Source organism: Callorhinchus milii, unplaced genomic scaffold, assembly GCF_018977255.1.
Source record: "Callorhinchus milii isolate IMCB2004 unplaced genomic scaffold, IMCB_Cmil_1.0 Scaffold4, whole genome shotgun sequence".
NCBI classification, from domain to species: Eukaryota; Metazoa; Chordata; class Chondrichthyes; order Chimaeriformes; family Callorhinchidae; genus Callorhinchus; species Callorhinchus milii.
In genome coordinates, this window is record NW_024704745.1 from 74506927 (window position 1) to 74534454 (window position 27528).

General features: G+C 42.8%; 1 protein-coding gene across 2 annotated transcripts in view; it reads right to left on the minus strand.

The window, feature by feature from the left end:
* Positions 1-27528, minus strand: part of LOC103177163 (F-box-like/WD repeat-containing protein TBL1XR1) — a 154375-nt gene that overhangs the window by 17784 nt on the left and 109063 nt on the right. For both annotated transcript variants that reach the window (XM_007891201.2, XM_042333951.1), the window contains 4 exons: positions 18730-18875; positions 5587-5878; positions 3101-3233; positions 2134-2275 (listed from right to left, as the gene is read on the minus strand). In XM_007891201.2, the coding sequence (XP_007889392.2) occupies positions 2134-2275; positions 3101-3233; positions 5587-5878; positions 18730-18875 (713 nt within the window). The remainder of the gene's footprint in view (positions 1-2133; positions 2276-3100; positions 3234-5586; positions 5879-18729; positions 18876-27528) is intronic.

Consider the following 27528-nt stretch of genomic DNA (forward strand, 5'->3'; position numbering starts at 1 on the left):
CCCTGTGATAATTATCACCCAACAACCAAACCCTGGGACAACGCTTCCCACTACAACCAAACCCCATCTAAATGATGCTCCATTTGCCCGATCAGGTGGACGCTAAAGACAACATTAATCATTCACTGTGTGGCTGTTTATGGGACACTGCTGTGCGCTGATTGACCGCCTCGTTTGAATACAAATGCACAGTCACTACAGCTTACAGTAAATCCTGTGAAATACTTTGATAAGAAGCTAGATCAAATGAAAGGGTTATTATTATACAGGCTTCCCTCCTCTTTTAAGGTTGTATCTTGCTAATCAGCAGTCTAATAGAAGTCAACAGGGAAAGCTCCAGTGTGGGAGCATCGGTGATGGAGTTGGGAGAGCAGAAAATGTGGACACTGTTACTGCGTCTTTAACATCGACTGACCTCATACATCACTTATCACTATTTAAACCATGTGATAATTATCACTGATGCTAATACATCACAGGTCACAATCTTCACCTCACCAAAGCTTATTTATTCAGAAAACGAACCTTACTCTAAATAATTCCTGCAATAAAATAACAGAATAAAGGCAAACACAAGAATAGCATCGGAACACACAAAACATTAATGCTTGAATTTTAAACACAATTGAAAATGTGACAGAGTGTGGGGGAAGAGAGGTGCCAAGGCTGGAAAAAGAAAGTCAAATGGAACTTTACTATACATTTCGTTTAGCAATTAGGACAAGTTAACTATTGGTGAAAGACTTTGAAATAAGATTGTTCCACTGCTCCATCCTATGCTTGGCGCAAGTTGTGCGAGTAATTACCTCAACATTGAGCTCTTGAACAGGGGGCGAGATGGACGGTAAGGCTGAACCATTGTCGGCGGATGGGGGAAATTAAGACAGATGCTTGAAAAAGAATATTAAAGGACTTAAGGATATTGTGGAGGCAGCTGGGTGTCTTGACACTTGTGGAAACCCATCACCAAAACACCAAATAAAGGCTGAGAGGTGAGCAAACCGGCATTAGGAAGTAGAGGGACGTTTTACTCGTCGACGCTTCTTATAATAATAAGCCTTGCATTTGATACAGCACCTTATTGCGTCTTCGAGACATCTCAAAGCGGTTTTGGGTTTTGTTGACTTGGGATGCAGCATATGGGTGAATATACAGTCAATTCACTTTTCCAATATATTCTGTGAAGCATTTTGAGACGTATCAATTATGTGATAAGGCGCTATATCAAATGCAAGAATTATTATTAATTTTATTGGGATCCACAATTCTCCCGTTACAAACTGGGAATTGCAATTAATCCGCATCACGAATATTGGGGAGTTTACAACTCGTTTTCCAGCAAATGAATTTGTCCGAAGATCGTAAATTAAACCCTCCAGTGTAGTTCGGTGATGGATTTCACCTTGTGAAGCAGAGGGAGAGAGAAATTCATTTCCATTAACACTCTGCTCTGCGGGAACACTGATGTGCTAATGCTGCTCTGCCAACAGCCTGCTCTGACTCATCGCTGGGAGATTAAAAAAGACGCAGCTGTTATTTCCTCACATGCTCTTGTCCAAATGCCCTTGGACTTCACTGGAAGCCAGGAAATCCCTGTAATATTTCAGCACTGATAACAGATCCCCACGGAATGGGGGAGAATGGGCTTGTGAGGACAAACTGAAGACATCAAGACACATTCCCTTTGCACTCACAAAGCAAAGGCAAAAATTCAATTGCTGAAACGCCTTTTGGAGTTATTTGCGATTGGCAGATTTGTTAGCAATGAGCCGGCTGTGGAGAGCAATATTCCAAGAGTTACAGTGTTAGAAGCAATTAGACGTTAAGCTTGAATCTGATGCCATATTCCATGTATGTTATATTACACACCATTATGTGCAAAAAAACTTCCAAGCATATGTTGGAAAATTAAACTAAAGGCATAACTTTATTCAATGATCCATCTTGAGGGAATAGTTGAAGTGCTTTGGGGCATCCTTTGACAATGCAGAAGGTTACAAAGGACTCCTTTTCTCAGAACTGTTACACCCGTATCCTGATGGGATTGAGAGGCTCACTTTGGAAAATAAAAGATCAAGTTAATGGTGAATAGATTTTGTTAAGAAGGGTTACTAATTGGTTTTAGAAACTTACATTCCAGTCGAGTGATGTAACATCCTTATTGCTAGGGACATCTTGCCCGCCTTCTCTTATACAGTGTCTCAGTACTAATTGAGTTGGCCCACTGTTGCTGTTCTCATTCAGATTCCATATCCTTGCAGTTGAGTCTCCAGAACTGTGAAGATAAAAACAGACTTGTCAAGTTCTTCCAATAACCACTTGGTCTGATTCCAACACTGAACATTTTTCTAAAGCAATGAGTCGCCTCTAAATCACAACAACAACAACTTGCATCTATATAACGGCCTTCATGTGGGGTAGCATTTCAAAGTGCTTGATAGTGACGGAGTCTGACACCGAGCCAGGGGGAAGAGGGAGAGGGAGGGTGGAGGTGACCGCAAGCACGATCGAAAAAGTTGGTAATTACGTGGGATTTGAAGATGGGGAGGGAAAGAACAAGGCGGAGGGAGAGCAAGGTTGGTGCTGTTCTGCAGGATGTTCACAAAGTCCTGTTACCCCTATTTTTTTTCTTACAATGCATTTTTATTTTCTGTTGCATTTTTTCTGTTGCAGATGTGGTCGAGTGTAAAAATGTCTGATACCAGTAACTTCCTCCTCACTCCATCCATGTTACGGAAGATGTGGCACTGAACAGGATGACGGATCATTATCTGCCATGAAAATGATGGCGATCCTCTGGACGTCTGAATACAGTTAAACACTTGTACTGAATACAATTAAGTACTTCTAAACACAGTTATCATCGTTCTTCCACATGTTTCAGTTGTTGGGTCAGTGCACTGGAGGAAAGAAATGGGGGTGGGGTGAACAGGACTTTGTGAACATCCTGTATGATTGTGCATCAGGCCAATGATGTTACTCAGTTGGGGCAACGGAACAAAATATTATCCCCATGCACAACAGACTTCTTATTAAAATGATTGACGCAGATTATTATAATTTTGTCTCAGTTGTAAACCTGTCCCAACCCTGTACTTACCCAGACGCCAGGAGATCACTGACAGGGTTCCAGGCACAAATGAATACTTCGGATTCGTGGCCCCTTAAGACTGTGGATTTGTTTGTAGGGATCTCGACATCTCCGTCTATTTCCATGGCCTCAGAGTGATTGTCTACAAAGAGGCGTTTACATCATCAGCCGGCATTTGGACGAAAGAAGAAGGAAAAAAAATATCCCTCGCAGAATTTATCCAATCAATTAGATCTTAAATCAAGTAAATTCACTTGGCTTATCTGAAACAATATGTGAGTCTGTAATGCTGGTATTCTGTGCTCAAGTGGAAAAGTGCAGCTGTGGCAATGAAGTAGACTTTCTACTGTTATTGTTTTGGACTGCAGTTAAAGCAAACCTTTAACCGTAAGATTCACAGCCACCCTCCAATACCTCACCCATTTTTTTCCCTTGTGGCTTTAGGCGGTAGTGTTGCATTTGATATAGCGCCTTATCACGCTGTTGAGATGTCTCAAAGCACTTCACAGAATATACCTTAGAGTGAATTGACTGTATAAAGGGATTATTATCCTCAGAAAGCGATCCTTCCTTTAGCCGACACTTGCACAATCAAGCAGAGTGCCCCGATGCGATTCAGGAGCGAGAACTCTGGCTATTTTTCCCCTTTCTTAGCCCACGATCTAGGGGCCCCTACTGTTCCCTCGGGTTATATCAACTAACTCAGCACAGACCACGTTAACACGGAGCCAAAGAGATTACATGTATTATTAACAGCAAATGAAAAGGTCTTGTCTCAGTGACTTGGAAGAGAGAATGAGGGAGCGGTTTCTCATCATTGAAATGATGCCGAACAGAAATGGTGACTGACGCAATGGAATTTTTAAGGGGCACTGTTTGCATGTCTTTTGACGTAATTTGACTTCTTGTGGTCCAGTAATTTGATAAAAGCAGCCCATAGGTTTCATAATCTAGACTTCCTTAATATTGTGCCTTGAACAGAGACAAGCCTAAAGGGAAATTGAAAGCGACCAGACGTATATTAAGCACATGTAAATTTAAAGCTAAAGCTTCCCTGACGGCTAAGTGAGGAAAGGCAATGTCTGGTGCAGAACAAGTCTTTGAGGTTGCCAGTTTGAATTTGGTCTGTGGTAAGTTACTCAATCTCAACCAACAATAATAATAATAATAATACTTGCATTTGATATAGTGCCTTATCATGTCTTCGAGAAGTCTCAAAGCACTTCATAGAATATACTGTAAATTGATTGTAAAGTGAATTGACTGTATATTTTATGGGCGAAATGCTGCAGCCAATTGCACGCAGCAGTGTCCCACAAACAGTCGTGGATTGAGTGACCAAATTATCATTATTTCTTTTAAGGGATTATTACACCTGCAAATGTGATCCGGTAATTGACTAACAACCGGGTTCTGACTTATTGCTAGGTGAACAGAGGCTTGTAGGTGGAGAAAGGAAACTCGCTGTACACGGGAATCGAACCCGGGTCCTCACGCTTGCAAGGCGAGCGCTCTAACCACTACGCTTCAGGACTGTGCTGGTAAGGTCAAAATGAGGTAGAATTACTGCTGTGAAACTCCAGTCAAAGGACACTGGTGGTAGATGGAATTGGGGATGACGAGCGAGGACCAGGCTTTGCAGTGATGCAACTTGCGGTCAAATGTCTACAATACTCAACATGATGAATCACACATGTTAATACAAATACCATGTATTTTCAGTATATTTCCTGTTGAAATATGATCCACAGATTATGATAGATCAGATGTGTTATATGAGTGTCAATATATATCGCTGACCATATCTGATCTATGATAATCTGTGGATCACACACCACACAGAGGAGTCTTATTAGGAGTGCATTGTACAAACCATGTACTGCAGGCATTCGACAATACACTTTCACTACACTTTACAATATATCCTGGGAAGTGCACTGCTCCCGTAGTGAAAGTTGTTCTGTAGCTCAGTGGTTAGAGCACTCGCCTCGCAAGCGAGAGACTTGGGTTTGATGCCTGGCGGGGAGAAATTTTGGGCACGTTTCCTTACTCCACGCGCCCACGTTTACCTAGCAGTAAGTAGGAACCCAGTTGTAAGTTGATTGGCAGATTGCTTTTTCCGGGGGTAATAATTCCTTCAAAAATTTAAAAAACAACAATAAACTGGTCACTCAATCACTGTTTGTCGGATACTGCTGTGCGCAACTGGCTACCGCGTTTCGCCCACAAAATATACAGTCAATTCACTTTACAGTATATTGTGTGAAGCTCTTTGAGACGTCTCAAAGATGTGATAAGGTGCGACATCAAATGCAAGGACTATTATTATATTTTATTATAAAGGCCCTTTAGAAAATTATTTTTGAAAATTTCTGTGCAAACGCGGGGAAAGTTAAAAGATGCCCTTAATTGTGGGATGAAGAACGAAAAGAGCTACAGAATCTCCAACACGTACACAGAACTGGAAACAGGCGCTAAGGCCAGGCTTTACTTACTAGTGATGGTGTGTGCTCCATTTTCCTCCCCGTTTACAGTGGCTTCTCCATTCTTTGGCGTTGGTTGCTGTGGAGCTGTCGATGCTGTGGCTGGTTGTTGTTGCTGCTGCTGCTGCTGCTGTTGTTGTTGCTGCTGCTGCTGTTGTTGTTGCTGTTGTTGTTGCTGTTGTTGCTGCTGCTGCTGCGCTAGTTTATCTCTGAACGCTTGCTGACGGGTCTGTACAACGTCAGGCATCACGGCGTCTATTAAAGACAGCGACTCAATTGGCCGGCCATCAAACACCGTGCCGTCCTGGGAAAGAAGAGAGATTGTTGGAACGATTTTCAGACAGATAATCAGTGGTTACACATTAATCTTTTGACGTCTGCAGCAGTGTTTTGTAACATGAAGAGCCAATAACTCGTTCACTGTAATAGTATCCGAGACAGCACTGATGGTGGAATTACATAGAACAAACTCTCTAAAAGAAGTTCTGTCACTGTAACTAATTTCAGACAGGCGTGCAGTAAAGTTAACCATCACTTTCCAAATAAATCAAGTCAGGCCTGAACCCATAGTATCGGCTTCAGTGCAGCGGTGGAGCGCTGCATTTATCAGAGGTGCCAACCTTCGAATGAGACATTAAACTTGAGGTCCTGCCATGGCACCGTTCAAAAAGAAAAGGAAGTTTCTCCCAGTGTCCTGACCAACAATCATCTAAATCAACTTTGTCACTCACTTTGTGCCTTTTAGTGGGACATTGCTGAGTGCAATTGGCTGCCACATTTCCTTACAAATACGCAGTCATTACACTTTACAGTTGACGTGATAAGGTACACCAAGTGCAAGGGTTATTATTATTATTGCTCTTTTTGACACCAATTTTCTCCAAAGTATTTATTAAATTCCTTTTTTAAACGCTCTTGTGGAACACTTGGCTTAAGCAGCCATTTGTGGTAAAGCATTCGACATTCTAACAACCCTCTGTTACATAAAAAAAAGCTCTTTCAACTTGCTTTGCCAGAACTGAATGGGTTCAGTTCCTGTATTACACTGAAAGAAAGCAGTGTTTTCTCCCACCACACTGGAAACGAAAACTGCTGATCTCGGTCTCACTTTGTGCCAAAGTCTCTTTGCATACTTTCTCTCTAACTCATTCAACCTCCTGTATGTTCAGCAGATGCATCCAAGAGATCCAGACAGTGTCTGAAATTTTTTTTTGCACGTTCAGCTGAATATAGCGTTGCAATGTAATATCACATGCGGCAGTGCCTACGAGCAGGGACTTTGAACCGTGAATCCGCAAAGGAATCAATAGCTAAGAGCTCTGTGTGATCACGTTCGATACAAGTCTGACTGAACGGAAACTCTGATGGTCAAAAAGTTGTGCCCTAAAAATCCAGTGCTGTGTGTTAATGTGGCTTTGTACCAATTTTCTTTTTTATTGCTGACCAGAGCAGAGCTGCAGTCAACAGCTGCCGAAAGCAAAATTAAAAACCTCCCTCGCACCCACGGGATATGCTTTCTTATTCTCCCTTTACAGCTTGTCATCGCTAATGGTCTCCCCCCACTCCACCCAACCCCACGCTGACACCCAACTTCAACTTCACTGGAGAATCTGCAGAGTAAATCTCAGCAATTGAAGCTGCAGGGTGTGTCAGCCTGACTCAGTGGTAGCACTCTCACCTCTGAGTCAGAAGGTTGAGGGTTCAAGCCCCACATCGGGACTTGGAATCATATAGTCTTAAAGGACACTCCAATGCAGTGCTGGGGGCGTGCTGCACTTTTGGAGGTGCTGTACTTCGGATGAGATGATAAACCAGAAGCTAATGCAAAGATGGATTTCAAAAATAATCTATTAGTCTCCCCAAATTCTGCACAAATGTAAAATCACTGTTGTGTATGAGAATATTCTCACGGCTAAGACCAGAGGAAATTTCGGGTTTTGAACATGGAGCTTGAATCCACAACCTTTTGACCCAGAGGTGACGGTGCTACTAACTGTGCCAAACCATGACATACGCTCGGACTTCAATAGTGCCATTCCCCCAATGTTCTGAATGGTTAATTTTTATTTTTTCTTGTCGTAAAATGAACAGGGTATCAGAGCTGAGCAGAACCTTTCCTGATGTGTATGAGCCCCAGTACGATGGTTGTCTTTCCTGTTAAGTGCTCTGGGACTCCACCCTGCGTGAGGGCTCTATATAAATGCAAGTTGTTGTTGAATCTTTCTTTCACTTTCCCCGATTGCTTTGTTCTCTGAAGGGATGACATTGGATGGGTCAAAGGGCTTTCTTCAACCAGACCAATCTTGTAAATTTGTGATCATATCGATTGACAAAGTACAATACATACAGCAGCGTCTTTCAAATCAGGAGCACATCTCAAGGTCGCTTGACAGAGCGGATGAGCACCTGAGCTGGAGGTGCGAGCTGAGCGGGGTGGGGAGGGGAAATGTTGACCAATGACCAATGGGGAATAAGGAAATGGCAGAGTCATTAAACAAATATTTTGCTTCAGTCTTCACGTTAGAGGACACTGAATACTTACCAAAAATAGAGGGGAACCTGGAGGCTAATGTTAGTGAGGAACTTAAAGAAATGAACATCAGTAAAGCAATAGTACAAGAGAAACGGATTAAAAGGCAATAAGTTTCCTGGACCTGATGGCCTGCATCCTCGGGTTTTAAAAGAGGTAGCTGCAGAGATCGTGGATGCTTTGTTTTTGATCTTCCAAAATTCCCTGGATTGTGGAATGGTTCCCATTGATTAGAAGATCGCAAACGTAACACCGATATGTAAGGGTGGGAGACAAAAAATGGGGAACTATAGACCAGTTAGTCTGACATTGGTGGTAGGGAAAATTCTCGAGTCCTTAATTAGGGTGGTCGTCATTGGGTACTTAGAAAATCATAACATGATTAGGCAGAGTCAACATGCCTTTACGAAAGAGAAATCATGTTTAACAAATCTTATAGAGTTTTTTTAGGATGTAACTAGCAGGTTAGATAGGGGGGAACCAGTAGATGTGGTGTATTTGGATTTCTAGAAGGTATTTGACAAGGTGCCACATAAAAGGCTGTTGCATAAGTTTAGAACCCATGGAATTAAAGGTAATATGTTAGCATGGATTGGAGAGTGGCTAACAGGAAGAAAACAGAGAGTAGGGATAAACCGGGTCCTTCTCAGATTGGCAGGATGTGACTAGTGGAGTGCCGCAAGGATCAGTGCTTGGGTCTCAATTATTTACAGTCTATATCAATGATTTAGATGAGGAAATAGAACTTAACACCTAAATTTGCGGACGACACGAAGATAGGTGGAAGAGTAAGCTGTGAGGATGACACACAAAGAATGCAAAGGGAAACAGACAGGCGAGGTGAGTGGCAAGAAGGTGGCAGATGGAGTATAATGTGGAGAAGTGTGAAGTCATTCACCTAGGTAGTAAAAATAGAAAAGCAGATTATTTTCTAGAGGGGGAGAGGCTAGGTGGTGTTAATGTTCAGAGGGATTTGGGTGTCCTTGTACACCAGTCACAAAAAGTTAGTATGCAGGTACAGCAAGCAACTAGGAAGGCTAATGCTGTGTTGGCGTTCGTTGCAAAAGAGTTAGAGTACAAGAGTAGGGTGAGACCGCACCTAGAATACTGTGCACAGTTTTGGTCTCCTTATTGAAGAAAGGAGATACTCGCCTTGGGAGGGGGCGCAGCGTAGATTCACTAGGTTGGTTCCTAGGATGAGGAGGTTGACCTACGAGGAGAGGTTGAGTAAACTAGGCTTACATTCTCTAGAATATAGAAGAATTAGAGGTGATTTTATAGAAACCTATAAAATTCTTAAGGGTCTTGGCAGGATAGATGCTGTGAGTGCTCCAACCACTGAGCTACAGGACTCCACAAACTAGAGATCATAGTCTCAAGATTAATGGTCAGCCTTTTCGAATTGAGTTGAGGAAATATTTCTTCACTCAGAGGGTAGTGAATTTGTGGAATTCTCTACCCCAGAAGGCTGTGGATGCTCAGTCCTTGAACATATTCAAGACTGAGGTTGATAGATTTCTAAAGGATAGAGGGATTAAGGGATATGGGGATAGAGTGGGTAAATGGAATTAGGTTAGAAGATCAGCCATGATCTTATTAAATGGTGGGGCAGGTTCGAAGGGCTGAATGGCCTACTCTTGCTCCTACGTCTTATGGTCTTATGGACTAATTGAACGAGGGGATGGGATACCTTGCTTAAAAGAGCAGCTCAGTCATGGATGACTCAGGCTGTGATCAGTTTGCACCTTAAAGAAGAATGTACGCTTCAGAAAAGGCAAAGGGCCCTTCTCTTAAAATTAGAGCTGTCTGTTAAAGAGAGATCAGAAATCGTTTCTTCACCCAGAGCGTTGCAAGAATGTGCCCCAGAAGTTCGTGAAAGGCAGCATCAATTCAGATGTTAGAAAAATACAGATAGAGCAATACTTACACATACAACAACAACAACAACAAGATTCCATTTATAAAGCGCCTTTCACGTCAGGAGGACACACAGAATACACACACACGCACACAATAAACATATATATACACTCAGAATAAATAGATCCACATATACACGTGGAAAGTAAAGGTATTAATGGGTTATCAAGAAAATGCAGGAAATTGGATTTAAAAGATCTTCCAGGATCTAATAAACTGGTGGAACAGGCGTGATGGGCTGAATGGCCTCTCCCTGCTCCTGTTTCCAGCATGGCGCTGCTAAAAAAATAAATTGGGTTTTCAGCACACATCCATAGACCAGACCAGAAAGCCACACAAGTGGTATATATCATTGGACCGTGGAGCTTAAAATCCTTACGTTCCAGTTACTCGGAAGCTTAATTCCGTGAAACAGGACAAAGCAATAGATGTTCCTCTGGGATAAGAGGTATAGTATTCTGCTCCAAATACATTTAGTGAATTTGTCCCTGAAGGTTATATTAATTTCTAAGCGAATCTTGCTGAATGGAGCAGAATAGTGTTTTGTCCACATCAATGAATTTGCCACATGGAGCACACAGTGCAGATTAACCTCTCAGGATAACGGCAGGATGGGGCAGAACAAAAGAGAGGAAACTCATACAACCAAAGGACATTTTAAATAAAATAAGGCATGTTTTCTTTTGAAATTGTAACAAGGCTACAGGCTCCAGCCTGCTCCACGTCCCCCGCCCTGCCCGCCCCACCATTGGCGGTCGGCCCTACAGCCTCTCTGCCCCCACCCCTTGGAACTCCATCCCACATTCTCTTTGACTCGCTCCCTCCTTTGCCTCCTGCAAAACATGTCTCAAGACCCTCCTCTTCAACCGAGCATTCAGCCACCCTCCTACCCCTACCCTCCCTGATCCCAACTCCCTGCTCGTGTCCACATACCTTACTGTCCAGCGCTTTGGGACGTCTTCCTGACGTGAAAGGCGCTATACAAATGTAATTTGTTGTTATTGTTGTTAGTTATACCACAGAATAGATGCAACATCATTTCCAATAATAGTGCAACAGCAACTTGCATCTATACAGAGCTTTACACATATGATAACGTGTTGGTAGTGCTGTGCAGTGATGGGTTTGGACACCGAGAGAAGAGGGATTGGGGAGGTGACTATAGCCAAGATCCAATCTTTCCGTCAGTCTCTCTGCCTCACCCCCTCTTTATTTAATTTTCAAATGGGATTTAAAGAGAGGTAAAATAAAGAAGGGGTAAGGCAGAGTGATTGAGGTAGGCGATTAGGGGTGTAATGACTGAAGGCCACTCTATCAATGGTAGTGAATTGGATTGGGAAATCGCAGTGAGTCATTGTCTCCAGTTTGTTCTCGTCTCTGTAACAGAGCAAGCTCCTCACCATGAGAAACTGTGCACTTACATGAACTCGCTTTAAGCAATACCATGTTCTCCCCAGACAGTAACATTATCTCCAGTTTTTTGCTCTGTGGGGGCGTTCCAGTTTAAAACATTGGAACCTGCAGGGAAGCACTTAAACCTTGTGGGCTTGACACCTAAAGCAAGATATTTCCCAAGGTTACAGCAGGCATCAGCTCTGTGGAATGCTGTAAATAATGCTCGCATTATACTGCCTGTGGATCGCATGCATTAAAGTTACTTGAGTTTAGCAGCCCATGTTTGATTATTAATGAGTTCGAAGCCTCCAGCGCCCTTGGCAAAGGAGTGGAATGTGCCAAGACATCGTAATGTGGAAACATCACCACAAATTATGAGGCAGCAGACTGTACAATTACACCGGGTGTAGGTGTGCGCAGTTACATAATTCGTCCAGCATAGAATTTATACCCCCGCACCTCTTTTGGGCATTCACACACAATAGCTCACACACATCATTTGCTATTCCAGCTGAAGCAGACTTAGTTATGAGAATGGTCTGGTGATACAGAATGCAACAACAACAGCAAGATTACATTTACACTTGGGTTTGGTACCACAGGGGCAGGTCGCTCTCTGATAGTCGACCCACTCATATGGTCTTCATGTGCGAGTGTTCACAATGAGCTCTGGCAACTTGTTTGACAATGAGGGAGGAGGATGGACATGACTGTCAATCCTGGCATCTTTGACCTCCACACGCCTTTTCAGCAAAGGTGTCTGAATGGGAATCAGGAGCACTGAGGCCAACTGTAGCCCCCCCCACCTCCCCCACCACTAAACCACTAACCGCAGTGGAGATTAGCTAACTCTAGTACTGGAGTTAGCAATCCATGACTGTTTGTGGGACACATCTGTGCGCAATTGGCAGCTGTGTTTCGCCCACAAAATATAAGGTCAATTCACTTTACAGTATATTCTGTGAAGCGCTTTGAGATGTCTCAACGATATAATAAGGCGCTTTATCAAATGTGCTTTATTATTATTATTTTTATTGACAAATGTGGAGTCCTGTAGCGTATTGGTTGGAACATTTGCCTTGCAAGTGAGAGGACCTAGGTTCGATTCAAAGGCAAAGCAAAACCTTAGTCAAGTTTCCTTAGTCCACACGCCTCTGTTTAGTAGGAACCCGGTTGTTAGTCGATCGGCACTATATCAAATGCAAGGATTATTATTATAACTCACTGCTAAATTCAAACCTATCGCCTTCCATTCCACATGGTTGTGCTCTGGACTGGAGAAAGCTGAGTATGAATGTTTAATACAAGAACAAGCAGAATTTGCAAACAAACTGCATCTTCGCAGCAGTATTTGCAAGGTCTTATTCTTTCACAACTGCTCCCATAGAGAGCTTGTGATTCATTTGGCATTGGAAGGTTGTGGTCAAACATAAAATACATTTTCCTTTTTTTTGCTAGACTGGATGCTTTTTTACAATTAATTGGTGACATGTACTTATCTACGGACTATTTATAGGCTGTTCTCCCACGGCAAATTATACAATTCCATGAAAATAGCCTACGGTTATATTAACTTTGCCTAAATAGCAGCAAGGGACAGTGCTGTTTAGGCTGGCTGCAGTTGAAAGAACGGTGCGAGGAGCTGTTGAGAATTCTTAAACATCAAAATTCAGCAGTTCAGTAATTTCCTAGAAGTGACGTTGAGCTTTAGTGAGAATAATGGCCTTTTCTCATCCCTGACTTTTCTCACGTTTTTAATGAAACATTCCGGTTTTAGTGGCACCTTTACAGAAGCTACTCTGCCCTCTCTGTGACTGGAACCCAAGTCACTAAAGGAACATAGGAACATAAGAACAGGAGTAGGCCATTCAGCCCCTCAAGCCTGTTCTGCTTTTCTATTAGATCATGACTGATCTGTACCTCAACTCCAATTACCGTCTTTTATCCCATATCCCTTGATACCCGGACCTAACAAAAATCACCTCAGTCTTGAAGATTTGAATGGATCCAGCATCCACAGCTTTTTCGGAGAGAGAGTTTCAGATTTCCACTCCCCTTGGCCAATTTATCAAAAAGCTTCTAATAATAGTCTTTGTACTGTACAAACACTACAAGTAATAATCCTTGCATCTGATATATATCATCACATTGTCAAAATGTATCAAAACGCATCACAGGTAATTTCTGTCAAGCGCAGTGATACTATTTATAGGCAAACGGGCAGCAATTTTGCACAAAGGTCACCTTTATATCTGGACCATAGTTGGTTAAGACACTTGGGAGCTTAAGAAAGAACATATGGGGCAAGGGCAGGTTTAAAGACAAGGGCGCAAAGATGGAAGGATGAGGTCAAATGGGACAAAGTGCTTTTTCATTGAAATCTCTTATGATCTTGCGGCGCTGGGAGAAAAACCCTTCTCTTATCAAATAACAACATGTGATCTTTAACGTCCACTGGAATAGGCCCACGACAGATTGACGGGTCCTGTTTATAGCTAGTAGTGGTTGGAAAGTCATAAGAACCTACAAGCGCAACCAAATTCAACAAAGCAAAAATTAAGATGTTGAGCAAGCATCTAAATGTACAATATTGTTTGGGAATTGCAGGTATTCAGGATAAAGGCGTAGAAGAAAATACCCAACTCAACGAAACAACTTGCATTTATATAGCGCCTTTCACAAAGTATCGTGATAAAGTTTTGGAACATTTCATAAGAACTGGGTCAGACCCTTAATGAAGAAGGAGGGAGAAAGTGAGAGGGGGAGTGATACTAACCAAGGTCTCTATACTTGGAATGACAATCATTTTGAAATGAATTTACTACCATAAATTACCAGCAGTTCTGACGAAAGGTCATCGACATGAAACATTAACTCACTTTCCTTCTCCATAGATGCTGCCTGACCTGCTGAGTGTTCCCAGCGACTTCTGTTTTTATTAACAACAACAACAAGATTCCATTTAAGAGCGCCTTTCACGTCGGGAGGACGTCCCAAGGCGCTGTACAGTTGGGTCAGGACCTGAGCAGGGGGGAAATTGTCAGGGTGAGGGGAGGGAAGGGAAGGGAGGGAGCGAGGAGGGGGTAGAGAGTCGAGAGGGAGCTGAAGACTCGGTCAAAGAGAAAGGTCTTGAGAAAGGCCTTGAAGGAGGAAAGGGAGGAAGCGGCGAAGGTACTGGGGGATGGAGTTCCAGAGCCTAGGGGCTGAGAGGCTGAAGGCCTGGCCACCGATGGTAGGGCGGTTAGGGCGGGGGATGTGGACCAGACCGGAGCCAGAGGAACGGAGGGTACGGGCAGGTAGGTAGGGGGATAGTAGGTCGGAGAGGTAGGAGGGAGCGAGGCCGTGAATGGCCTTGTAGGTGAGGATGAGGATCTTGAATTCGATCCTCTGGGGGATGGAGAGCCAGTGGGGGCGAGCGAGGGTGGGAGTGATGTGGTCCCGAAGCCTGGTGCGGGACAGTACACGAGCTGCAGAGTTCTGAATGACCTGCAGCTTGTGGAGGGAGGTGCCGGGAAGGCCGGCGAGGAGAAGGTTCCCATAGTCCAGCCTTAACACTATAGGTGTCTGAGTAGCTCAGTGGAGACTAACAATTGTAAGCTTTCTGTGCATTTGGCTGTTTATTCAATGCGGGCTAATTGTTTACAATTCCTAATTTAAATCTAATTTGAGAGAGACTTAGCTGTAGAGTCTGAACCCGTGACCACAGAGTTTAGAATCAAGGATCTTTATCAATGAACAGTCACGCTGAACAAATAAAGCTTCAATGCAAATTTTCACATTTGCCCGGTGACGCGATAGTAACTAAAGAGATATTTTTGGATTGCCAAGTATTCTGAAATTTACCATGGAAATCTGGGCATTATGGAAACTATTGATGACGTTAACCCTAATTTGCAAATTCAATGCATGTTGAACTTCACAGTAAATTTTACAGATTTTAAAAAATATTAATTGCAATGGTGTGTGTAGTGGTAAATTTCAATGTGTGGTTTGACACTGGGCAAAGTTCAATTCCTGATTTGTGCCGACTTCACTGGGGTGTTGGTGGGAGTCCTGAACTGTCTGTAATCGTCCTGAAGTTAGGCGAGGGACGAGTGTGTGTGTGAGATAAATCAAAGAGCGTGCACCTGATTAATGACCATTAACTTCTGCAAGAGAATATAAGCATGTGTGGCCATTGAGTGAGGACAACATCAGATTGGTCTCTGATACCCTCATCACTGAGGGTGGAGTCCGCAGCTCAGTGGTTAGAGCACTCGTCTCGCAAACAAGAGGACCTGGGTTTAATTCCCGCAGGGCGAAACGTTGGGCCAGTTTCCCTACTTCCCACGCCTTTTGTTCACCTGGCAGTAAGTAGGAACCCGGTTGTTAGTCAATTGGAGGATTGCTTTTCCGGGGGTAACGATTCCTTAAAAAAAATTGGCTTTAAAGCCGACTCTACCTTGGACTTAAGGTACACATCAGTCATGGTCTTATAGAGTGGCGGAACAGGCTCAAAGGGTTGAATAGCCTACTCCTGTTTTTAATGTTTCTGCCTCCAGGATGCTCAGTGACAGATCAATGTAGGCCAAAGTCTTTCCTCCCTGCAGCCGCTTCCCCTGTTTACTACAAATCCATCTCACTGCTTGAATGTTTGTCAGTTCTGACAAAAGGTTGTGGACCCCAAACATTGACTCACTTTCCTTTCTCCATCGAAGCTGCCTGACCTGCTGAGTGTTCCCAGGGATTTCTGTTTTTGTTTCCTATTAATCCAGCCTGTCTGAGCCTGTCTGGTTCTTCAATGAGACTTGTTGGTGCAGACATGTCCTCAACCATGAGAGCAGGCCTGGTAGGTGAAGTGCGTGGAACTCTACTTGGTTTGTAGACTCTTGAGCACGCTGATGAGTTTCCGCATGCATCAGACATCCGGCTGACCAAAAAAAAGGCTGATGGCTAGGATGCTACAACTGCTTAAGTTGCATGGTTGACATTGGTCATTACTCCCTCACTACAAAGGTGGTCTGGGATACCCTGAAAACAAGTCTCACAGATAATGTGCAATACCCAGGGTGATCACATGAGTCCTGTAGCTCAGTGGTTAGAGCACTCACTTTGCAAGTGAGAGACCTCAGTTCAATTCCAGGCAGAGGGCGAAACCTTGGGCAAGTTTCCTTACTCCACACAGAGCCTAATAATAATCCCTCCAAAACCCAAAGCAATAATAAATTGGTCATTTTCAATCTACGACTGTTTGTGGGACATTGCTGTGCGCAATTGGCTGCCGCGTTCGCCCACAAATATACAGTCAATTCACTTTACAGTGTGTTCTGTGAAGCGCTTTGGGAGGTCCTCCCGACGTGAAAAGCGCTATATCAAATGCAAAGATTATTATTATTATTATTATGACTCTGTTGAACAAAATAAGCAATTGCAAAACTGGTTTTAGGGCACTAGTCTGCAGCAGATGGATGCAATACTGTCTGTGGTGGTTTTCTTGGCATGGTTGAAGTGTTAGTAGATCTCCTGTCTGCTTTCTTTGTTTGTGGAGATTGCATTCACTCACTGTGCAGATTGCCCTTAACTCACCCTCATGATTCATGGGTGTAAATCTGGCACCCCTGACTTCTTGGTGAACAAAGGTTGACCTATTCCAATTAGCTCTGCCAGCCTCAATTCGCACACGATCGATGGCTTATAGAGTTCAAGTGCTTTGCGTCTTGCTTGCGTTTTAAGCGCTCAAGCGTGGTTGCTGCCGTTGCACAAGGACTGAGTGTCGTAACTTACTGCTGATTGTAAGTTACGATGCTTTGTCGCAGAATGAGGAGTATTCCCAATGGCTGGGCTGCCAATGAATACACTTGTCTCAAAACACTCTTAATGCCTATCAGTGACAATTCAGGTCTAAATTTCCTCATGATTTTGTCCTCTGCTCATTGCTCAATTAAGAGTCACTGCAAGCAGTTGCCTCTTTTATAAAGAGCTTTCCTGAGCTAACTGTGAAGTGCTTTGGAAGAGCATTCAACTAAAAGTGGCGAGAAAACATTACAGCTCTGGTAGAGGGAGATAAAGTCCAGCAGGCATCTGTATTAATGACTGCACGTAAATCAGAAGAGAATGTATCTGATACTTCAAGTTACGTGAACACAAAGTGATATTAGGCTTCAAAATCACTGATTTATCTGAGTGATAGAGCCATTAACCAACCACTGGTGAATATAATGCTTCTTGCATTTGATATAGTGCCTAATCACATCTTTGAGACGTCTGAAAGCGCTTCACAGAATATACTGTAAAGTGAATTGACCGTATGTTTTGTGGTCGAAACCCGGCAGTCAATTGCGCACAGCAGTGTCCCACAAACAATCATGGATTGAGTGACATTAGGGATGCAAGCTCAGATGGGAAGGGAGAATCCAAATCCTCTCACCTGGGAAGCAAGCCTGGATCGAACTGTATGGACAGGAAAATTCACTTTCCTCATTTACAGAATGCACAACTACTTACTCATCCGTGATGCACAATTAGAATTTAAACGCAAATGAATCATTGGGAAAAACTGGCTACGTTGAAACAGTTCTTTTTTGGATTGAATGCATTATCCTCAAACTGAAACTACCATCACAAGAAAATACATGCTACCCATTTTCTACGTTAAAACCTAAACCTGTGAATGGTGTGTTAGTGTGCATTTTTAGTGTGTGCTGGGGGATCAGTCAGACTGGCTGAAAACGGACTTGCTGTGCAAGGTCAGGGACAACAGCAAGAACTATTCCAGTGAGTGAGTACACTATTTCAGTGATTGAGTATATTATTTCAGTGAGCAAGTAGTAAATGTAGGGATACAGTGTAAACAGACAGTGTTGATTCTTTCAAAAGCAAATTAGATAGGAAATAATATCTTGGGTTGCAGTATGTAGTTTGAGACATGACAAGTGCATGCGACTGCCAGGATGGTGGAAGGCAAAATGGATGGACCTTGGTCTTCTTTCATCTAGCAATACTTATGTTCTTATGTTCTAAGAACAGTGAAGCCAGTTATCACTGGCTTCAGACCCGATCATTGTACCAAAGTTAGAGATGGAAGCTGGGGGCGTTCACATTTGAAGCCAGTCAATAATCATCTACCAAAATCGCAATGGTTCGTAACAAATCCACATCGACATCACGTTGTGCACGTTAACACATCAAATCATACATTCACCAGGAACGCAACAAACAGCAAGACAATTGGACAACCAGCAAACCTTCAATCGTCCTTCTGGTTGAAACCGGAAGTAATTTCAGAGCATTTAATATTGATTATGCCGCTCACACACACACATTCAGCTTACCTCATTGATGCTGATCTCTGCCTCCACATACTGCAGTCCTTTCTGAAGGATGGAGATCAGTGCTGCAGGTGGCACTAGCGTCCCGTTGATGTTTGATTGACTTATATGACTTTCTATTCCAAAAGTGAAAGCTGAATGAGAAAAACCTGCAGGGAGGAAAAACAATGACATTAAGTGGCAAAGGTTTACAAGGGAGCCTATCACAGAAAGAGCGCATTCCACGTCATTAGCATTCACAGAGATCAGCACACCATTAAGTGGGCCCTGTGTGGTGTCTTCACACAATTACCATTTCCTGTCAGAATCCTGTCCCCTAAGAAGTGTTTCATCTATCTACAGCCTTTCACATCCTTTTCACAAATTCTTTTTGTTCAGCCGAATGTTTGACACATGCAGAAACCCATCCCCATGCTTAGGAGTATCTAAATCAGACTAAGAGTTCTACACATGCATCCCAGCTACACATGGAAATCCAACAGAGCATTGGTTACAGCTCTCACCTCGCAAACGAGAGGAGATTCCCGGGCAGGGCAAAACCCTAGGCAAGTTTCCTTACTCCACACGCCTCTGTTTACCTAACAGTCAGTAGGAACCCGGTTGTTAGTCGATTGGCGGATCGCTTTTTGGGGGTAATAATCCCTTCAAATTCACTTTACAATCGATTCTGTAAAGCACTTTGAGACATCTCAATGATGTAATGAGTTGCCATAACAAATTCAAAGATTATTATTGTTATGGAAGGTTCCCATTTGTCTGAAATGGAATGTGTACTCCCCTTCAGTGGGATGTATTCTGCTTACCTAATCCCGGAGAGTTTTAGGTGCAGGTTGGTGAGAGCCAAGGATTGGGGGCCCCAGAGTGTGGGTACTGCTGGACTAGCAAGTTTCTTGCTGCTTGTCCAGGTAGGATCACGCTACCCATTGGGGCTTTGACTTAACAGAAGCCAAGTGGGGAAAAATCGTTTCTGCCACTCCATTTGTTGCCGATGAGCTGTCATCAGCAGTGCCCTAGAGTACTGAGCACCACGACTGAGACCGTCACAATACCAATATTCAATTGACAGGCACATCACCTGGGAGCCAGCCCAGCTCCGAGGAGACCCTGCCTTAACATCCAATGGGAGAAACAAACAGATAGATAATCAATCATTTCAAGTAAATACCACTTATATTGGGAGCCCATTTAAAGATGCTCAACACACACAACGTACCTTTTTACATTCTAAACATTAAGCAAAACGATTTACCGAATATCTGAGGTCTCAAGGTCTTGGTACTAAGACTGTTCTTTTAAAATTACAGAAGCGGGAAGAAGTTTCATTTTACAATATATCCTGTGAAGGGTTTTGAGAAGGTGCTATATCAAGTGCAAGGAAAGCCATTATTATTAATAAAAATAAGATTATTATTATTATTAATAATAAGGTCATCCAAACGCCTTCGGAAGTTCTCCCGACGTGAAAGGTGCTATATAAATGCAATTTGTTATTGTTTTAATGGTCTTAATGCTATAATCAATGAAGATTTTGGACCTCAAAGTGGCTGAAATTCCAGCCTGCTTTCCGAGTCACTGCACCAATAGCAAAGTAATTAAGTAAGCAGGAACCCAGTTGTTAGTCAATTGGCGGCTTGCTTTTCCGGGGGTAATAATTCCTTCAAAAAAAATAATAATAGTAATAAGTTGGTCATTCAATCCATGACTGTTCGTGGGACACTGTTGGCTGCTGAGTTTCTGCCACAAAATATACAGTCAATTCACTTTACAGTATATTCTGTCAAGCGCTTTGAGACGTCTCGAAGATGTGATAAGGCGTTATATCAAATGCAAGGATTATTATTATTGTTATTATTATTGGCTTTCATCAGGATTTCCCAGTGCTAATTGCACATCGTCAATAATGGCCACGTGCTTAATTACGACAGGAAATGCACCTCATGCTCGGAGGTCTTGCTTGCTTGGCACAGGAGAAGTGTACAATCCTCAATCACAGATCAGTACCTCAGGAGTGTGTGCGCTGTGTACCAATTGCAACAACACAGCGTTCCAGGGCCTTGGGACGTCTCCTGACGTGAAAGCCGCTATATAAATAAATCGTTCAGATTGGAGTCTGTCAGCCTGAAATTCCACCCAGCTTTATCCTGCAAACCCAGTTTATCTCAACATTTAAGATCACGCAATTGAGTTTTAAACCAGAGATGGATTGATAGATAATAACAATAATCCTTAATATTCGATATAGCGCTTTTCACGTTGACTTATAGAGATGACTTCAAAGTGGTGTTCGTTAAGTGACACAGATTATTGCTGTTATTTGACAAATGCATTGAGCAGCGGGAAATTGTGTCTTGGAATCAAATCCACCACAAACCAAATTTTAATTCTTGTAAATGCTATTTATTTTCTTTATACATAAGGTCAATTGTATTAGACCAAATCCCAAGGTAAACAAATACGTTAGACTGGGGATATATAAAGAGCAACTCCCACGTCATCCTTTCCAACATCATTTAAGTTAAACTGTGACTGCGTAGAAAGCTTCTCCATTGACATAAGCATCACAGTGGTCATTGAGGATCTGGATGTTTGCTTATCCTCTTATGGTTCACTTTGTGACTTGTTTGTTTGCAGGATGCTTCTGAAAGTAAATTGGCTCCCACTTTTCACATAAAAGATAATAATAATGATGATCCTTGCATTTGATATAGAGTCTTATCGTGTCGTGACGCCTGAAAGCGCTTCACAGAATGAGACGTCTCAAAGACATGATAAGGCGCTATATCAAATGCAAGGATTATCATTATTATTATCTTGTATGTGAAAAGTGGCAGCCAATTTACTATTATTATTATTTGCATGGGGTGATGAGCATTGAGACGCCCTCCAGTCGGGAAAAGCGCTAAATCATATGAAACGATTATTATTATTAATAATATTCATTTCCAATTGCTTTTCTTGGGGACAGAGGTGTGTTCTGTGCAACAAACTGGAATTACATAGCTAAAAAAAATAATAAATTGATCCACTCAATCCATGACTGTTTGAGGGACACTGTTGTGCGCAATTATCTACCGCGTTTCGTCCACAAAATACAGTCAATTCACTTTACAGTATATTCTGTGAAGCGCTTTGAGACATCTCGAAGATGTGATAAGGCGCTATATCAAATGCAAGGATTATTATTATATTATTACTTTCTAAAAGAGTTGACCACACAATATCTTTGATAACATTGAAAACGATCCCTTAGAGGGACCATTCTTGGCCAGTCCTCCGGGCCGTTCAAGGGCCCAGAATTCTGAGCGGTTTTAGCCTTAAAACCATTTCTTAAAAAAAGTGAAACCGTGCAGAGTTTGGGGGTAAATTCTTAAATTTAATCTCGATTTGGAAGTTAATTCGATTCAAGAACTGGGGAAAATTGGCGTCCAAACTTAAGAAGTTTCCGAACCTTTGCCGGATCTTAAAACCCTGAAGAATACGAGACCTCCCTAGGGTATGTAAGGAGCCAGATTTAGTGGAGCCTGAAGTGATTTGAACTAACTGCACTCATTTAGCTGCGGTGTGAACCTGATCTCCTGGTGAAACTCCAGGTGGCTCCAGCATGAGTCAGAATCCAAGGCCTCAGGCTGGATTTGCTCTGTGCAATTTCCATGTCAAATCAATGCAAGAATCCTGTAGCGTAGTGGTTAGAGCACTCGCCTCGCAAGTAAGAGGACCCGAGGACGATTTCTGGGCAGGGCGAAACCTTCGGCAAGTTTCCTGACTCCACACGACTCTGTTTACCTAGCAGTAAGTAGGAACCCAGTTGTTATTCGATTTGTGGATTGCTTTTCAGGGATAATATCCCTTCAAAGAATAATTTGGTCACTTAATCCATGACTGTTTGTGGGACACTGCTGTGCGAAATTGGCTGCCGAGTTTCTCCAACAACATACGCAGTGAATTCACTTTACAGTATATTCCGTGAAGTGCTTTGAGACGTCTCAAAGATGTGATAAGGCGCTACATCAAATGCTGGGATTACTATATACTAGCTGTGCCCGTTGCAGCTACGCTTGCAACCAGTTTAATTGGCCTTCTCTTTTTCGTCTGGTATTTTTATTCGTCCTTGAAAAGCTTGATCTTCGCTTCTTAGCCATCTTTATCCATTAAGATTAAGAAAATATGCCATTGAACCCGTTAGCATCCCTTGTTCACACATTTGCGCACATATCCTTTTGGGAGGACTTCTGTGGGAGGCCTCCTGTTGGGAGGACTCCTGTGGCAGGACTCCTATTGGGAGGACTCCTTGTTGGGAGTCCATACACGTGTGATGAGCTTGTTTAAGTCACGCTAGGAGATCCGCAGGAAAAAGATATGCCCATGACACTCCTCCATGCAAGACCGTTCCGATGAGTATTTCTTGGCAGATAGGCAGACAGATAGACATTTCGCCTTTATTAATATAAAGAAGTGCAGTGTGAATCAGGTGCTCGATTAGTGGAGGTGAGCAAATGCAATCTTTGATGAGCAATCTGTGCATCTACTACAATATATACCATCACTGCACTCTTCAGTAAATTCTACAAAGCTGTTTGACACATCCTCCTGATGTGAAAGTTGCTATATCAAATGCAATGATTATTATTTTTTATTATTACAACTACTTGCACTTATATAGCAGCCTCCACGCAGGGTAGTGTCTCAGAGCGCTTAACAGTGGCAGAGCCTGACTCTGAGCTGGTGAGGGGGGTGGAAGGTGGCCATAAGCACAGTCGAAAGGAAGGTTTTCAGGTGGGACTTGGAAAAGGGGAGAGAGGGGACGAAGCGGAGGGAGGGTATTCCAGAGTTTTGGGATATAGTGGCTGAAGGCGCAATTATTATTATTAATCATCTGGTAGCTTTCTCAATGCACACCCATTTGTTGTAAAACCGCATTTAAGAACGTTTCATAAATTTGTAAAGCTTGTTATTATACAGCCATCACTCAGGTTTTAGATAATAATGATTATAGTAATCCTTACATCTGGCTTTTGGATGCCTTTCGGGTTAGGAGGACATCTCAAAGCGTTTCATCGGATCTACTGTAAAGCAAAGTGACTATGTATTTTGTGGGTTAGTGGAGTAGTTAGGATATGTGCGATAATCAAAACTATGAACAAAGAAAAGAAAAACTTGAGAACACAAAACATCAGCTGTGTGCTACTAAAAAAAAGTTAATCTAATTAACACCACAAACTGAAAATGACCTTTCTCTTCATGATTCCCATTGAACATGTGCAGAGAGCTCTCCCTCCCCCACCCGGTAAACCTACATAGAAAAATCACATCGTAAAGCATCAAGGCAGAAAACCAGTACCATACAGCCGAGATTTTTTGATGGAGGAGGTTGTGCCCGGAGGTTGCTTCAGAAAGGTAAAACAGAAGAGAAGACAATCGAGAGAAGAGATAATAAATAATCCTTGAATTCGATATCGGGTCTTCTAGATGTCTCAAAGCGCTACACAAAATATACTGCAAAGTAAATTGACTATATTTTGTGGTTGAAAGACGGCAGCCAATTGAACACAGCAGTGTCCCACAAACAGTCGTGGATTGTGTGACCAAATTATTATTATATGTTTTTTTTAAAGGGATTATTACCCCTGGAAAAGCGATCCGCCAATCGACTAACAACTGGGTTCCTACTTACTGCTAGGTAAACAGAAGAGTGTGGAGCAAGGAAACTTGCCCAAGGCTTTGCCACGCCAGGGAATCAAACCCAGGTCCTCTTGCTTGTGAAGCGAGTGCTCTAACCACTGCGCTACAGGACTCCATAGGTTGTAGGTTCAAACAAGGAGAGACTATTATTTCACCACATCGTATTCAGATGCAATATATGAATCTGACAGGACACATGCAAAAGATTAAATGATATTGAAAGAAAGGTATCAGCTGTCATCATCTCATGTGAACTTTGTGACCAATGTTGTGCAATGAATATAATAACACAGACAAAACATTGCAAGATATTCATTGTTCACAAATGTATGGAAATCCTTGGGGGAGGAAGAAAAGGGGAAGGGGGAAGGAAGGGGAGGAGAGGGTATTATCATAATAATAATCTTTACATTTGATATCGTGCCTTTCATATCATGACATCTCAAAATGCTCCACAGGATATATTGTAAAGTGTAATGATTATGAGTTTTGTAGGCAGATGCAGCAGTTGATTTGTGCACATAGCAATGTCCCACAAACAGCCATGAAGAGAACGAGCATTTAAACTGGGGGATTGTCAGCCAGGACACCGGGAGAAACTCCCTTTTTTCGAATAGTCCTATGGGACAATGGAGTCCTGTCATTGTAGTGTGATCTTTAAAAAATATAATAATAATTTGGTCACTCAATCTACGACTGTTTGTGGGACGCTGCTGTGTGCAATTGGCTGCTGAGTTTCTCCCACAAAATATACAGTCAATCCACTTTACAGTATATTCTGTGAAGCGCTTTGAGACGTCTCGAAGATGTGATAAGGCGCTGTATCAAATGCAAGGATTATTATTTATTATAAATGTCCACCTGAACAGGCAGTGTAACGTCTGCTTAACGTCTCATCCAAAGAACGGAACCTCCGACCAGGCAGCACTGCACTGGAGCGTTAACCTAGATTATGGGGATAAAGTCCCAAAATGGGGTTTGAACCTGAGACCTTATCCTATGGGGTAGAAATTCCAGCAGGTATTTGGTTTACTCTATCTTCTTAGCATTTCAGAGCAGGCAAAATTCAAGCAAATTGTTAAATTCAGTGGCGACTTCAAAGTCGGTTTTCTGCAGTTCTTAAAGGAGCTTCCAGAAAACTGACTTCAAAACTAAGGCTGTGATTGAGAATTAGCCAAACTCTGAGCACTCTGAAATGCTAATACAAGCACAAATCCAGGTGGAATCTCTCTTCATAGTGCAAGCGAAACACAAGATATTCTTTGTTCGCATTAATGTGTACATCAAGTTGTGAGAAGTGGGTGGGGGGAGGGGAAGGAGGAAAGAGGAGATGGGGAAGATATTCGCTGGCAGTCAGCCTCACCGCCTCACTTAGCCTTGAAGCAGAAATTGGAGAATAATTTGCCTTTGGTGACAATGGAGTCCTGTCTCTAGAGTCTTGTCACTGTAGTGTGATCAGACATCACAGCTGTGGCAAGGATCCAAGGAATGATCTGCATGAGGCCAGTTTTGAGGGAAAAGTTTGCGGATCCAGGGTTTTTTGCAGCGAGACATAATAATTATAATTCCTTGCATTTGATATAGCGCCTTATATATAATAATTGCGTGGTCGAGACATCTCAAATCGATTGTCTTTGTATTTTGAGAGCAAAACACAGTAGACAATTGCGCACAGCAATGTCCCACAAACAGTCGTGGATTGAGTGACCACATTTTTTTGAGGGATTATTACCCCCGGTATACAATCCGCCAATTGATTAACAACCCGGGTTCCTACTTACTGCTGGGTAAACAGAGTCGCGCGTGTGTGTGTGGAGTAAGGAAACTTGCCTAAGGTTTCACCCAGCCTGAGCTTGCCTCTTAAGCTGGTCTTCTCATTTAACGTGCGTGTGGTCCATGACACAATGCAGTTGAAGAAATCCTCTTGAACACCTGAAACCTATTTTGGCTCTCTGTCACAGTAGCACTCTCGCCTCTGAGTCAGAAGGTTGTGGATTCAAGCCTCAAGTCGGCACTTGAACTCACATAATGAAAGGCACAATATCAAAATGTAAGGATTATTATTATCATTGTCTCTTGTTTTGGATTCTTTACAAAGTGAATGAGATGCAGGCAACACAACGCAGCGTAAATGTTCCAATCGCTGCCTCCTGTGTCTTAACCGCGAGGCTATTTTTTGTGCAGCAACAGTGGCATCTGCTTTGGGGAGTTTAAACAGCAGCTCTGGTGAGGAAACTCAAAGTCCAACGTGAAGTGCTGCACATCGAGCTGTGGCCTCGACAAAATTAAACATCAACTGACGTGCAGCGAGAAACCCAGGCATCACAACAGCAAGATCCTTGCTCATTGGAAATGGCCAACGAAATGGCATGCCCACCCATACCACCACTCCTCGCCTAGATCTGCAGATCTCCCCCTCCCCCTTGGACAACAGATTAATGCCACTTTTATATAGCGGCCCCCAAATCAACTCAAATAGTGTATATATTATATCCCATATAGACATATGCAATAATAATAATCCTTGCATTTGATATAGCGTCTTATCACATCTTTGAGACATCTCAAAGCGCTTCACAGAATACACTGTAAAGTGAATTGACTATATTTTGTGGACGAAGCGCAGCTGCCAATTGCGCACAGCAGTGTCCCACAAACAGTCGTGGATTGAGTGACCAAATTATTATTTTTTGTAAGGAATTACTACCCTGGAAAAGTGATCCACCAATAGATTAACAACTGGGTTCCTACTTATAAGGATACTTGCCCAACCTTTCGCCCCGCCAGGAATTGAACCCAGGTCTTTCACTTGCGAGGCGAGTGCTCTAACCACTGAGCTACAGAACTCCATGCACGTATGTGATATAGTTTCGCAGAGAGGCACTGAGCTGGCAGTGTTGCCCCACTCCGGGTCTCTGCCACTTGTCCGCTGCCTCCGGGCGCCACTTGCGGCAACAGATCTTGCGCACACTTGCGAACGCCTTGACGTCACCTCGGGAGTATCGCCATGACATCAGACCTACTTGCGTGCGTGAGAAGAACTTTGTTGGGAAATTGATCTTGGGTTATCTGCGACCAAAGCAATGGCCGCGGAGATCGGGAGACGTGTCTGAATCAGCCGAC